The sequence below is a fragment of the Capra hircus genome, chromosome 23 (genome assembly GCF_001704415.2).
Source record: "Capra hircus breed San Clemente chromosome 23, ASM170441v1, whole genome shotgun sequence".
Taxonomy (NCBI): domain Eukaryota; kingdom Metazoa; phylum Chordata; class Mammalia; order Artiodactyla; family Bovidae; genus Capra; species Capra hircus.
In genome coordinates, this window is record NC_030830.1 from 40,933,824 (window position 1) to 40,946,923 (window position 13,100).

At 57.1% G+C, this 13,100-nt stretch overlaps 1 protein-coding gene across 1 annotated transcript in view; it reads right to left on the bottom strand.

The window, feature by feature from the left end:
* The window catches only part of ITPR3 (inositol 1,4,5-trisphosphate receptor type 3), a 68,009-nt gene extending 58,586 nt beyond the window's left edge, over positions 1-9,423 (bottom strand). Inside the window, exon 1 of the mRNA XM_018038897.1 lies at positions 9,103-9,423. Coding sequence (XP_017894386.1) covers positions 9,103-9,191 — 89 coding nt within the window. The 5' untranslated portion in view covers positions 9,192-9,423. The remainder of the gene's footprint in view (positions 1-9,102) is intronic.

Sequence of the window (13,100 nt, forward strand, 5' to 3'; positions counted from 1 at the left end):
CCGCGGAACGAAACTCGCCTCCCCGCGTGCGGCCGTCACCCCAGCCGCGTCGCGGAGGGAATGCGAGCGTGGCCTCGCCCCGGCCTGCCTCCCACTGCAAGCCGCCGCCAGGACGCTGGGCCCGGGCCAGGTTCGCCCGGGGGCGGCAGGAGGCGGGCGCGAAGAGGTGGGGACGAGCCGCCAGCGCCCGCGCTTTCCTCCCCTGCCCGGGACGGCCCCGGGGGAGCCCTTCCCAATGGTGGCACCCACATCCCGGCCGTACCCGCCTCATTCTCCCTCAAGGTGGGGGCATCTGTGCGGATTGCACTAGCCTGGTCACAGGTGTCTGGCTTCCGGCGCGCACCTGGCGCCGTAACCAGAGCCGGGCTCTCCTGGGAGAAGCTGCCCCTAGCTTCCCCGTCCCCACCCCGCCTGAGCGCCTCCATCCCCGTCCAAGGGCTGGGGAATGGCCTGCTGCCGCCCGCGCTCAGCCAGCCCTGTTATCTCTGTCCCCCGCTGCGTCCTGCCACATTCAAGGCCGGCCGGAAACTCCGCTCCTCCAAGTTCCCTGTCTGTCCCCACCAACTAAAGGTAGGGGGGTGCCTCAGCCAAGATCACCTTAGAAGAACCGACGCTCCACTGTGCAGAACACGTTTACTTTATAATTCGTTTTTACACCCAGTACCTCATCCCATTCTTACCAGTCCGGTGGGGTTCACAGAGTTCAAGGAACCACCTGGTCCACGCAGCTGGTAGCTGATGGCACTTGTACCATCTAGGGCTCCATAGGTCCCACAAAACTTTACTGCGAAGGGATGATGTGCTGGGTGTGCTCCCCAACTCTGGAAGCTCCTGTCCACCATGCTGAGTCCTGTGAGTACAAGAGCTGCGTCCTACACTATCGCCAACTGAGGACAGTGAGAGACATTAGATGGGTCTGAGCCTGCACCGTGCAGGGCCCAGGAGGGATCAGCAGGGTGGGCAAGGGGAGGGGGTGAGAGGAGAGGGAGGGTCCGGCAGCAAGCCGGTGGGCAGGCCTGCCCTGGACCCTCTGAACAGGAGTTGGTGAACAGCTCTGCTCTAGAAGGATGTGGAGGGCGCTGCCCTGAAAATGCTCCAGGGCCTGCACCCCAAGACCCTGGGAAGGAAGAGAGAAAGGCAGATGCATCCAGGGGCCTAGCTGGCCCCATTCTGCCCGGGGTGGACTTTGAGATCCAGTGGAAGGCACAGAAAAGGTAGTGGGCCGGGTCAGTGCTGCCAGGAAAGATTAGATAAGCAGGAGGAAGAAGGGAGCTAGAAGTGGTGCAAGTGACTATCAGCAGCAGCTGAGGAAAGAGGCCTGCAGACCGGAGAGACTCCCAAGGGTCCCTAGACAGCCCCTCCCTGATGTAGCCTGGGAAAGAGAGGTGCAGGGGGAGACCAAAGAGCTCAGGCCCCACGGTTAAAGGAACAGCCAGTTCCAGACCCCAGATCTCCTGACTCCCAGCCAGGGCACTGGCCACCACCCCACAGATCTAGGCCAGACCCACGGAAGGCCACTCCCAAAGCAGGCACTGTCAGAACACTGGGATCGACTGGTGGTGGATGGAGGCCTTGGATTCCCCCTCCCCAAATACTGGTGCGGGTGGGGAGGAATGCTGGGCAAGTAACCCAGGTTCACTGGCTGGGATCCCTGGCTCATCAGAGAAAAGCAGTCCAGTTCTGCATCCTTGCAGAAAAACACCCATAAACCTGACCTCTACATGTCTTTCTTTACCAAGGATCCACCCTGAGCCACCGAAGGGACCAGAGTATATGGACTTTAAAATAAGCATGGCTCATCCTTTCAGAGAGCTTATGTCTAGAAAGGACAGCAAGCCACCTACTCAGGCTCTTGGGGAATCCTAAGAGTCTCCCCAGCAAGGAACAGAGGCAGCAAATGTGATTAAACCTGACCAGACTGAAATAAAGACCCTTGGCCAGGGCACAAGCTTTCAGAGCACTGCCTCTGCCCACAGGCCTGAGTTTCTGGCTCTCAGGGCTAGGTGGGCTCTGGCAAGTCCTGGGGTCTCTATTAGGCCAAGGAGAAGAGGGACGGGGAGCAGGAGGAACGAGAGCTGAGAAAAGGCACAGAAGACAGGCAACCCTGGGCCACCCAGCCCACCCCCAGGCTTCTCTCCTGCGCTCCATCCAGGGCGTGGGCTCTGGGCCCGTCCAACCAGCCTAATAACTGAGGCTGGAGGGGCCTCCGCAGGGCAGCCCCGAGGCCTAGGACACCCAGCTTCAGACCCTGCGGGGCAACCCTGATGACTCCACAAAGGGAGAGACTGTCTACAGCCTCCCCATCAGGGTGAGGAACAAAGAAATGGGGGCAGGCGCTGCTTCAGATTAGAGACTCAGGAGGCATTGTGAATCAAATTAACACATGGACCTTGATCAGATCCTAATTTAAAGACACCAGTGGTCGAGGCCAGACTGAGAACAATGGAGTGTATTGGACTATGGATCCGGCATTGGATGTTATTCGGAAATTACTAACTGGTGTGATGACAGGACTGCGGTTACACAGGGACACAGCCTATTTCTTAGGAATGTAAAATGAAGGACGTAGAGCCGAAAACATGCCTGCATGTAATTTACCATGAAATACTTCAACAAAAAACTAAGCACAGTAAATACGGCAAAATGTAAACAATGACTAGGTCTAGTGGTGGATATATGTGTTCTAAATAATTCTCTCCTTTTTTTTTTTTTTTTTGCAGCATTGTGAGACACGCGGGACCTTAGTTCCCCAACCAGGCATCGAACCTGTGCCCCCTACACTGGAATGTGGCGTCTTAATCACTGGACCACTAGGGAAGTCCCTTTCCCTGCTTTTATAAATTTCATATATGCCTCCAGTTGGTGGTAAGGGGTCAAAGGGACAGCACAGACCAGAGCTGTAAATACTTGGGAAAGGCCACCCATTGCCAGCAGCAGCAACATCTCTGAAACCCAGGCCGAACTCTCCCTCTCACGACCTGTCACCTCTGTCACCCTATTTCTAGACTCAGATCCTGGAAAGCTGGTTCTCCTGCAGGCTGGAGGAAGGCGGTGATGGCTGGCTGGCTGGCTGAGCGATGGGAGAGGGATTTGTGAACCAAATATGCACAGGTGTCTGCCTCAAACACCTGCAGCTGCCCCTGGGCTAAGATTTATGTTCACCGTCTCTTCTGGCTCTGCCCACCTGCCAGCCAAACAAATATGAACCTTTACACGCACTGTGATCATTTCACTCCCCCACTCAGTCCCCAGCCAGGAGTCCCCATAGTCTTATCTCCCCAAGGGCAATGTGTCCCCCTCTCCAAGCCCCCGTCCCACCACACCCCAGGTCCACTGTGTTGTCAATACCCAGCCTCATTTCTGCCCTGGTGTGAAAAATCTTGCAGCCTCTTCTCCAGTAGCCTGGCAGACTCCTGCTGGGTCACCCCCCCCCCACCTCCCCAGGGGTCCGCCATGCAGAAGGCTGCAGGTACAAATGCTGGGGCTCGGAGCTGAGGCCCGTGATGAACTTACTGGAGATCTGGGCCCTGCTCTCCTCCCCTCCCCCGACAGGCCTCCCTCCCTCCTCTCTCACAGCCCCCACTTGCAGGGAGGAGCCCCCCAGCTCCACACGGGGTGAAGTGTGGTGAGCAGGCCTGGGGGTGGACTGCAGGAGATATCTGCTCAGGAGTAATCGAAACACAGACGCCTCCCCTCAAAGGAAGGGCAGAAAGCTGCCGTGACCCCACCCTGAAATCCAGCATATCACCCCACCCCCAGCCCAAGCCTCTGCCCCACCCACCCACAGCCTCACGGGGCCAAGAGGGGGAGGGGAGGGGACGTGGGTCAGGAATGTAGGGCAGGGCAGAGCAGGAGCAGCTGGCTACAGCAGGATTCTTTTAGGGCCCAGGAGGAGCAGGCAGCTGGGTCCCTGGAGCCCCACGGCAGCGGGAACTTGGATCTGATTCTGTCCTTGGGCCACCCCCACACTGACTTGTCTCCGCTGCAGCCCTCCCCATCACAGCCACCACGCCCAACCTGGAGGGCAGAGACTGGTCCTACTCCCCACACCCCTAGTGCAATCCTCTCAGACTCGTGATGTGAAGTGAGCATCCCTGGGGCACTGGGTCCCAGCTTCCTCCTCCTCCTCCTCCATCACCACCTCCACCGCCAGAGTTAGAGCCAGCAAGGGAAAAGTTGTGCCTGGGCATTCCCTGGTGGTCCAGAGGAAAGGACTCCACACTCTCCCTGCTGAGGGCCTGAGGTTCAATCCCTGGTCAGGGAACTAAGATCCCACAAGCCACTCAGAACAGGGAAAAAAAAAAAAAAAGGTGTGTCTTCCCTTTGATCCTGGACTTCCACTTCAGGGAACCTGTCCCAAGAGGATAACTGGACAAGTTGGTGTTCTGGCATGTATGGACTAGGATGTTCAGTGCAGATTGTGTAGAACAGCAAGAAATGTACAGACAAGCCAAATGCCCAAGACTAGAGTTGCTTAAATAAGTGAGGTACATCATACTGTGGGGCCCTCTGTGACCACAACACTCATAGGCCTGCATGCATGGGAAAAACACAGCTTAATGTATTCTCCCCAAAAAGCCAGCATACAAAGCCAGATGTGCAGTTTGACCATTTTGTACATGTTTATTTGTGGGTGCATAAAAGACTAGAAAGTCCATATAGAGGCTGTCAAGATAATCACAGTGGTATTACAGATAACTTTTTATTTTAGTTTTTCAAGTTTTCTCCATGGAGCATATTTTAATCAAGTTTTCTCCATGGAGCATTTTTTAATCAGGAAAAAACCAGTATGGGAATCCCCTGGTGGTCCAGTGGTTAGGACTTGGCGCTTTCACTGCCGGGGCCTGGGGTTCTATCCCTGGTGGGGGAGATAAGATCCTGAAAGCCATGGAGCACAGCAAAAACAAAACAGTTTTAATGAAGAAAGGAAAAAATATGTATGTATTTTCCAAAGAACAATGAGTTGTATGGATTGATCTAGAGGAGCCTGAGACCCTACCTTAGCGCACAGGACAGGGGTAAGTCCAATGTCTCATGTCAGTGAAATCACAATTAAAGGAAAGCCAAGGGCAGTTCGGACACCTGCCCATGGAATTCAGTCTGCACGGGAAGGCCAGCACCCCCTCCTGGAATTACCCGTGTCTGAGACTTAGACTCAACGGGCTCTTAGGGACCATTTCTCCCAGCTCTCCACTGCACAGACTAGAATAGGCTGGACTCTGTCTTGGTTGCCACTGACTCCCCAATGACTAGAACAGTGTCTGGCACATAGTAGGTGCCCATTCAATGTTTGCTGAATGACTTAGGTCTGATGAAAACTAAGAGATGGGCTTTCTGGACCAAGGAACAGGCCTCAGACCCCACCCCTACAAGTGTTAATACAGTTGGCCTGACATGGGATGCTGGAACTGGATTTTTTCTTAAAGACACACAGGGATTCTCAGATGCAACAGAGCACCGCAGAGGACAAAGGTGATAGAAACACTCTGAGAGGCAGGGCCTTGCCAAAATCACTCCTCCAGTGAGAGACAAAGTAGTCCTAACCCTGAGACCTGGGGCTTCCTCCACATTGACCTCCGCCTTCCCTGGGACTTCCAAGGCCCACCCTCCTGGAAAAGCCGATCACACCCCCTGTGATCACCGAGCCCTGAGTGACACACGTCCAGAGGCCCTGGCTCCAAGTGGTGCTCCAAGGCCCAGCCATAGGCAGTCAGAGGCAATCTGACCCATCCTGGGCGCTCAACTGCACGACCTAGTCCACCCACACTTCCCAGCTTACCGAAAGGGTCTGGGGGCCCCTCCTCTGGGCACTCAAAGTAGACCTTCAGGGAACTGCACATGAGACCCAAGGGGCCCATCCCGCACTCGGGGCCAGTTCCCCACAGCCACTGCCAGAAGCCACAGTAAATCTACTTGCAGTGGCCTCCCTCCACCTCTGCTGCCTCCCACCCGGGGGGCGGGGTCGGGGGGGGGCACGAGGCAGTGTCTCGGCCATGCACTCCTGCCAAAAACATGCATGGGCCTGCTCTTCCTTCCCGCCCGAAGTCTCAGCCTGCTCCGGGATCCACTCCCCAGACCCCTCCCATCCTTCCAACCCAGAGTTAATGTACAATCCTCACCAGGAGCTCTAATTACCCAGGCGGCTCTAATTGGCCTCCTCCACTTGGCTCACAGAGCCCGGCTGGAATCTGAAGGCTGCCCCAGACTCCCTCCTCCACCAGTGCCTGCACGTCCCACCTCCCAGCTGAGCAGCCTCACTGCTGCCCTTGTCCTCACCAAATTCATTTCCTCCAGCCCTCACTGGGCACCTCTTGGGCACCAAGCATTGGGATCGCCTGGAAGCTCAATCAAATCACCCTCCAGGGTTCGCAGATGTGGGTGAAGGTCAGGTTCAGCCAGGGTGAAGGCAAAGGGGACGAGAGCTGAGGATGGAGGCAGAAAGACTCCAGCGAGGATGGAGCAGAGGGGGACTCACAGAGAGCAATGCTTCTCTTTTAGACACCAAATGTCTAAATTTTAGGCTCAAAATGCAGATTCTGATTCAGTAGGACAGGCTCGGGTGTGAGATTATGTATTTTCTAACAAACTTCTCCGTGATGCTGATGCTGCTGGGCCAAGGACCACACTTTGAGTGGCCATGCTTTGTGGTGTTCAGAAATCATTCTTCCCTTGAGTCTGGCTCTGAGCATGTGCCCACCACAGTGCCAGAGTGGATGAATGGGGTACTTAATCAGTCAGTCCTGGCAGAGTGCCCAGCATTAGAAGGCCCTACAGAGAAACCTCCAACTAATCATAAAGTGTCAAACAATACAATTAACATCGGAGAAGAACTTGTACAAAGTAGTTTGCAGCACAAGGGAAAAGGGGTTAATTCTGCCCTGGTCGGGGCGGGGTGGGGGGGGGGGGGTGTCGGGGGCTGGATCTCACAAAGGAGGCGCTTTGCTCCAGGTCTGAGAGGGTGGGTCAGATTTACCCAGGTGGAGACTGGCTCAAGGGCGGGGGCAACACAGGAACAAAGGTAAAGAGACAGGACAAGGTTCCAGGAATCTCAATCCAGGTGGTGCATCGGGGGTGTGAAGAGGAGGTTAGAAAAAAAAAAAAGACAGTTAATTTGGGGCCAGCACATGCGGGTGCTAGAATGCCGTCTGGGAGGGCGGGCGTGCAGGCGTCAGGGCAAGTTGGGTGCTCTGGGAACCGGCTCCTGGAGCAGAAGGGCTCTGGCAGCCGCAGGCCCAGCCTCAGAATCAGATTGGCGAGCAGGAGGCCGCTTCCTGGGGCAGGAAGGGCTGGGGCGGGAGGGAGCTGCGTTAGGAAGCAATAGAGGGAATCCCTGGCAAGGGGATGAGGCCTGTGTGAATGGCAAGAGACGTTTCCCTTGGACTTCCCTGGTAGTCCAGTGCCTGGGACTCCCCGCTTCCACTGCAGGGGGCGTGGGATGGGTTCCTGGTCAGGAAACTAAGATCCCACCTGCCAGACAGTGCGGCCCCGCCAAAAATTTCCCTTGATTCTCTTAGATGTCACAGGTGCTGAAAAAGCCCTCTTGGGTGCTTAGCCCTAACACTGGGCAACAGAGAAGATGGTCATTTCCCCAAAGCCCTGGGCCTGTCCAGACAGCAGAAAGGAGGCTTCCACCATCTGCCCCTGTGTGCCCGCCACACCCTCTGCTCCTTCCCTTGGTGTTATCAGAGGTGTTGACTCCGTGCCAGCTGGGCAGTCTGGCCAGAGGGGCAGTCCGAGAGTCGTTGCTCTCTGGGGGAGGTCAGCTCACCATGCCCTCACCCACTCACATCCTCTGGGAAACCGAACAAGAGAAGCCAGACTAGCGGGGAGAGGCTGAAGGGCTGGGGAGTCTGCATCTGAACGGGGAGGGGGCTGGGAAGGCCTGGAGGTGTGAGATAAGGTGTGAGGTATGCTAGAATTCCCAATCCTCGTCCCCCTTTGGCTGACTCAGCCCTCCCGCCCTCGCCCTTTCCCACACGACTAAAGCTAAACTCCCAACAAGACACCAAGGGAGCCAGGTGACTCCCACCTCCTGAGCTCAGGGTCAGCTCGCCCTGGGCTGAGGGTGCCAAGGCTGTCCTCCAAAACCCCCGGGAAGAAGGCACCTTGTAGCCAGTTGGCGTCAAGATGAGTTGGGTCAGCAGAAGAGGGTGGGTTCATCCTAAAGAACCACTGGGTGTGGCAGATGAGACCATTTAACACAAGCCCGCAGACTGTAAAACGTGACACAGGTAACAGGCCCCACCCTGGGGCTGGAGAGGCGCAGAAGCCACTCTCTCCTCCACCCCAGCGACTCACTCAACTGCCCTTCGGAAGATAAACCCATTTCCTCTCATTCTTTCCCTGCCCTATGCCAGCTCCGGGCCTGGCCCTCTCCTGGGACGTGAACGGATTCCTTGCTCTTCCAGACCCTGTGGGGTGGCGGCCAGAATTAATTAATGTTTGCAAAGTGCTCCAGAGATCCTGGGACCAGGGACCCAGGGGCGCCAGATGAGCTGCGCAGGAAATTGCCAGGGAGAGGCGGGGAGAAGGGGCCGCCTGGCGGGACCTGGGACGCCTGGAAGGAGAGGCCGGGGAAGAGACTCCTAGAGACAGGGAACAGGGCAAGAGAGAACTCGGAAGAAAAGGTGCGACCCTCCAAAGGTGCGGCAGGTCTGTAACTAGACGGCCCCGGGCTCCTGGCCCTCTCCTTCACCGTCACCACCACCACCATTCCGCCTCGCTCCAGAGTCGTCCACGTCCAGGCCCGGATGCCTGTCCCCGACTAACGCCACGGCCACCCACCTGCCCCCCCGCACAGGGACCACCTGCAGAGGAAGTCCCAGCCCCCCCCCCTCCTCTGGGGAAGAAAGCAAGCGTGCGAGGGTGGAAGCTTCGCGAAGGGGGCACCTCCTGCCAACACAGGCGGGGCGCCCGACTCCTACCTAGGCAAATATTTCACTTCCTTTCTCTAAAAGGAGGCGGCGAGCCGCTCCCCGGTTCCTTGAAGCTAGGGGACGACCAGGTCCCCTGACGGCAGGAGGCAGCAGAACGCACGCAAACGGCACCGGGGCCACCGCGCCCCCTGCCCGCCCGCGCCCCCCTCGAACTCGGCTCGCTCACCCCAAAGTACTGATGAAGCCATTGACGGAGCCCTCGGCGTACAGGGAGACGATGTCCCCGATGTGGAGGAAGCTGGACATCTCGCTCATGGCTGCGGCCCTCGGGGGAGCCGGGGCGGTGGAGGCGCCTAGGGGCGAGCGGCCAGGCGCGGTGCGGAAAGCGGAGACGACCCGCGAGGCCGAGCGGGGCGCGCCCCCACCTCGGAGCCGGGCGCTCGGCGCGGCCGGGGCGGGCTGGCGGCCCCCGGAGCGGAAGGCGGCGCGGCGCGGCCGCGGAGCCGGAGGTGGCGTCCGGGTGAGGAGGTGCCCGCGTCTCGGCACACCCGCCACCCGCCCGCCCGGCCCGGCCCGCGCCTACCTGCGGCGCAGAGGAGCAGGAAGTCTGCGGCAGCCGCACACACATGCAAATCGCGCCCGGGAGGCGGGGAAGCCACACCCCGCCCCCCAGGCCCGCCCGCCGGCACCCACGTGCGGCGGCCCGCCTCCCGCGCCCCTCGCGCGTCCGGGCCCGGCCTCCCGGACGCCGAGGCGGCCGCCGGCCCCGCGCGATCCCGACGGCTGCCGGGACAGGTCTCCAGCTCCGGAGAGTCCCCGGCCAGCCTCGCGGAGCCGCCATCCCTGGGAGGCCCAGCGGGAGCTCTCCGCCCTCGAGGTTCGCCGAAACGTCTACTCGGCCCTCGAGTCGCTGAGGGCTGGGCGGGCGGCCGCGGAAAGGGGAGCCCGGGCGCCCCAGCGGGCGCTCCCTTGAACCGCGCCCCGGAGGACGTGCCCGGGAGCGCCCTGGCTGCGGCCGCCCTGCCACCACCGCGCCGTCTCCGCTCCCAGCTGAGAGCCGTCTTGCGCGGAGAGGCGCGCTCATTCCTTCGCAGAGCACATCGGGATTCATTTTTCTTAACGTAAAAAGCCTTTTCATTGCACAAAAGAAAGTGCTAGGGCTTGGAGGGGAAATGAAGCAATGGGGTGGGTTTTGTTTTTTTCTCGCCGCATTCCTGTGTACAAAGAGATCCAACTTCCGAATCAGTTCAGCCGCTCCCTCTCCAGGAGTTGGCTACGAAACTCCTGGCTTCTTCTTTCTTTTCTTTTAAGGGGGAAAGGAGGGGGGCAGGAGTGAAAACTACCTTCGCTGGTTAATTGCGCACCCAAGCGCCAACGAGGACCAGACCAGGGCCAGCACCCCCTGGGAGTGACCCGCTACGGTGTAGCCGCTGTGCAAAATTTTGCTCATGAAGCCCTTCCCTCAAACGCCCGTCCCCAGCTCGCCTGCTTTCTGTTCTGTCCCCGGGCGGTGTTTGCTTCCTTTTATTTTAGCTTCTGGGATAGAGGGCCCAGTATCCCCCATTCGATCACGTTTACTCCCTTCCGACACCCCCACCCTGACTTCCTGGGAAGGGGGAGGCTTATCCCTGGGAGATAGAGAGGAGGGGGCTGAGGATTGAAGCTGGGGGTGGGGGGTGGAGAGAAAGACTCCCGAGGGATGAACTACGGCGAGCCAAGAGACAGCTGCTAACCCAGGGGAAGAGAGTGAGGAGCCCCTGGGCCTGTGGCTGTTTCACAGAGACCCCTGGAATGTGGGAGAGGAGGACGCCTCCAGGATTGCTGAGTTCAGTGTTTCCCAATCTTTTCACCAAGACCCCACAATAGCAAACCAATTTTACCTCAGACCTGTCGGCACCTTCATCTGTATATAAGCGAAACAATAGTTTCACAAAACAATACTTACCCTTATGACCTGTGATTGCACTCTGATATTTTCTGTTCTATTTGTTTTGTTTCATTTTGTTTTTTAATACTGATTGTGAACCACTAAATTGCTCTGTTAAATGTACCAAATGAGTTGCAAATTGCAGTTGGAAAGACCTCACCCTGGCCACTCTGCCAAAAAGAGATGAGCAAATCCTGGAGAAGCAGAAACAAATCTCTAGGTCACACAGCCCCGTACATGGCAACTGGAACCAGCAGCCCAGCCCTTGACCCCCAGCCCCTGACCGCCTGCTCAGTACTCTCTCCAGGGCCTCGCACTACACTGGAGCCTCAGCTGTCTGTCCCCCGAGCCCAGCTGGGAAGGGCCAGCCCCTGAAACAGCTTCACTTGCTCCCAGAAGTCAGGACTCCACTGCATTTCCTGCAGACGGAGAGGAAACATATGCATTTGTTCCACAAGCATTTATCAAGGGCCCACTATGTGCCGGGCCAGTTGCCTAGGTCCCCTGCACCAGACAGCGATGATGAAAAGGAGTGCGCTGGGAACACCCCCTCCAGCGGCTTCACTCTGGACGTGTGCCTTCCTTGCCCCAGCCACATCCAAGGGTCCATGTCCTTCCTCTCCTAAGATTCAAACGGAGGGTTCCATAACGGCCAAGGTCTGACAGCCCGGAAGTGGAGGTCAGGCCTATCTTGCCCAGAGCACCTGCCACTGGTTCCCCCTTCACCCCCAGGTCAGGAGTGCTCTGAGCCTCTGTCCCTACACCAATCGGGAGCACTCAGAGGTGGGGAGAGCAACCACCATCTGGCTGAGAAGCCCTGGGAGCGATGCCCCGGGAGCCTCCTGCCACACGCACTGCCTCTGGGTGCTCCTCCGGACCACAGCACCCATCCCGTGTTCCCAGAGGAGACACCCCTGGGCTCCAGACCCCCTGTCACCTGCCTCTTAAAAATCATCTCCACCGGAAGCGCTTTTATGCATCTGGGTTCTAAAGTAGAGTTTGTTTAAAGAAAGGTTCAGTTGGTTAAAAAACAATAAAATGTAAGAAACTGATGATACAGCTGCAGTGAGTTCACACCCCCCTTGTGTTTCTTCATCACCCACATGATCAAATCTACGGGACTTAGCTCAGCACATCAGACTCTGTCTCCCCATCCAGCCCTTGGCAGGCACAAACATTGCTGCTCCAGAATGGTGCCGTGAACTGCGCAGACTGACTTTCATGGGCCTGGGATTGAGGCCCAGTTCTGCCACTTTACCAGAGGCCGGTCTCCCAGGCTCTATTTCCATACGTTAAAGGGGGAGGATACCTTCCAACACGTGGGGGCAGTGGGATAAAGCCTTCAGTACGGCACCACCCCCCACCCCACACCCTCCCACCCCCACCCCACACCCTCCCACCCCCCAACCCCCAGTTAAGAAGGACTGAGTGCGTTCAACCTCGTTTCCCCAGGACCACATCCACTCCCACTCCACCACTTCCCGCTTGCTATTCCCATGGTCAGAAGGAACTCTCCTTTCTTGATGCCCAGAGCAGCAATCTTTTAAGTCTTATTATGAAATATTTTCAGAAATAAGATTACATTTAAAATAATAGATCGAAAAGAGAGTTAGTGCCCTATACCTGTCTTCCAACTTTGTCAAATCTTCATATTTTGCAAAATTTAGTTCCAACATATATTTTTTTAAACTAAACAATTCAGCTAAAAAATTAAAAAAGAAAAAAATTCAGTTGAGGTTCCTTACATGGGTGCGTGCGTGCTGAGTTGCTTCAGTTCTGTCCGGCTCTTTGCAACCCTGTGGACTGTAGTCAGGCTCCTCTGTCCCTACATACACCTCCCCCCTCTACCCCGGGCCAGGCCGTGCCCCAGCTCTCCCTTCCCCCTCCAGAGAGAACCCTGATTTGGAAATGTTGTTTCCTGCAGTTTTCACACTTGAGAAGGTACAGATGCATCCATAAACAGTGTACGCTCTCTCTCCGCAGGGCTTTACACTTTGAATAAATAGTGTCACCCCACGTGTATCCTCTGGCACATGGAGCAGGGTGACAGCCCACTTCCTGCCCACGTCGCGATTTGTCTGTCTGTTGGTCGGTGGCCACGAGAGCCGTGTCTCCGTCTGGGCTGCTACAGCCGTGTTGCAGTGGACATTCCTGTCTCCTTGTGCAAGTGCTTGAGTGTCTCTAGGGCAGTGTGGGTCACACTATGGGCTCACGCATACTCGTGAGTCCTGAAATCCGCTGAAAAGGTAAAGATCAGCACTTTCTAGAACTCAGAATTGATTAGGAAATAACCGGCA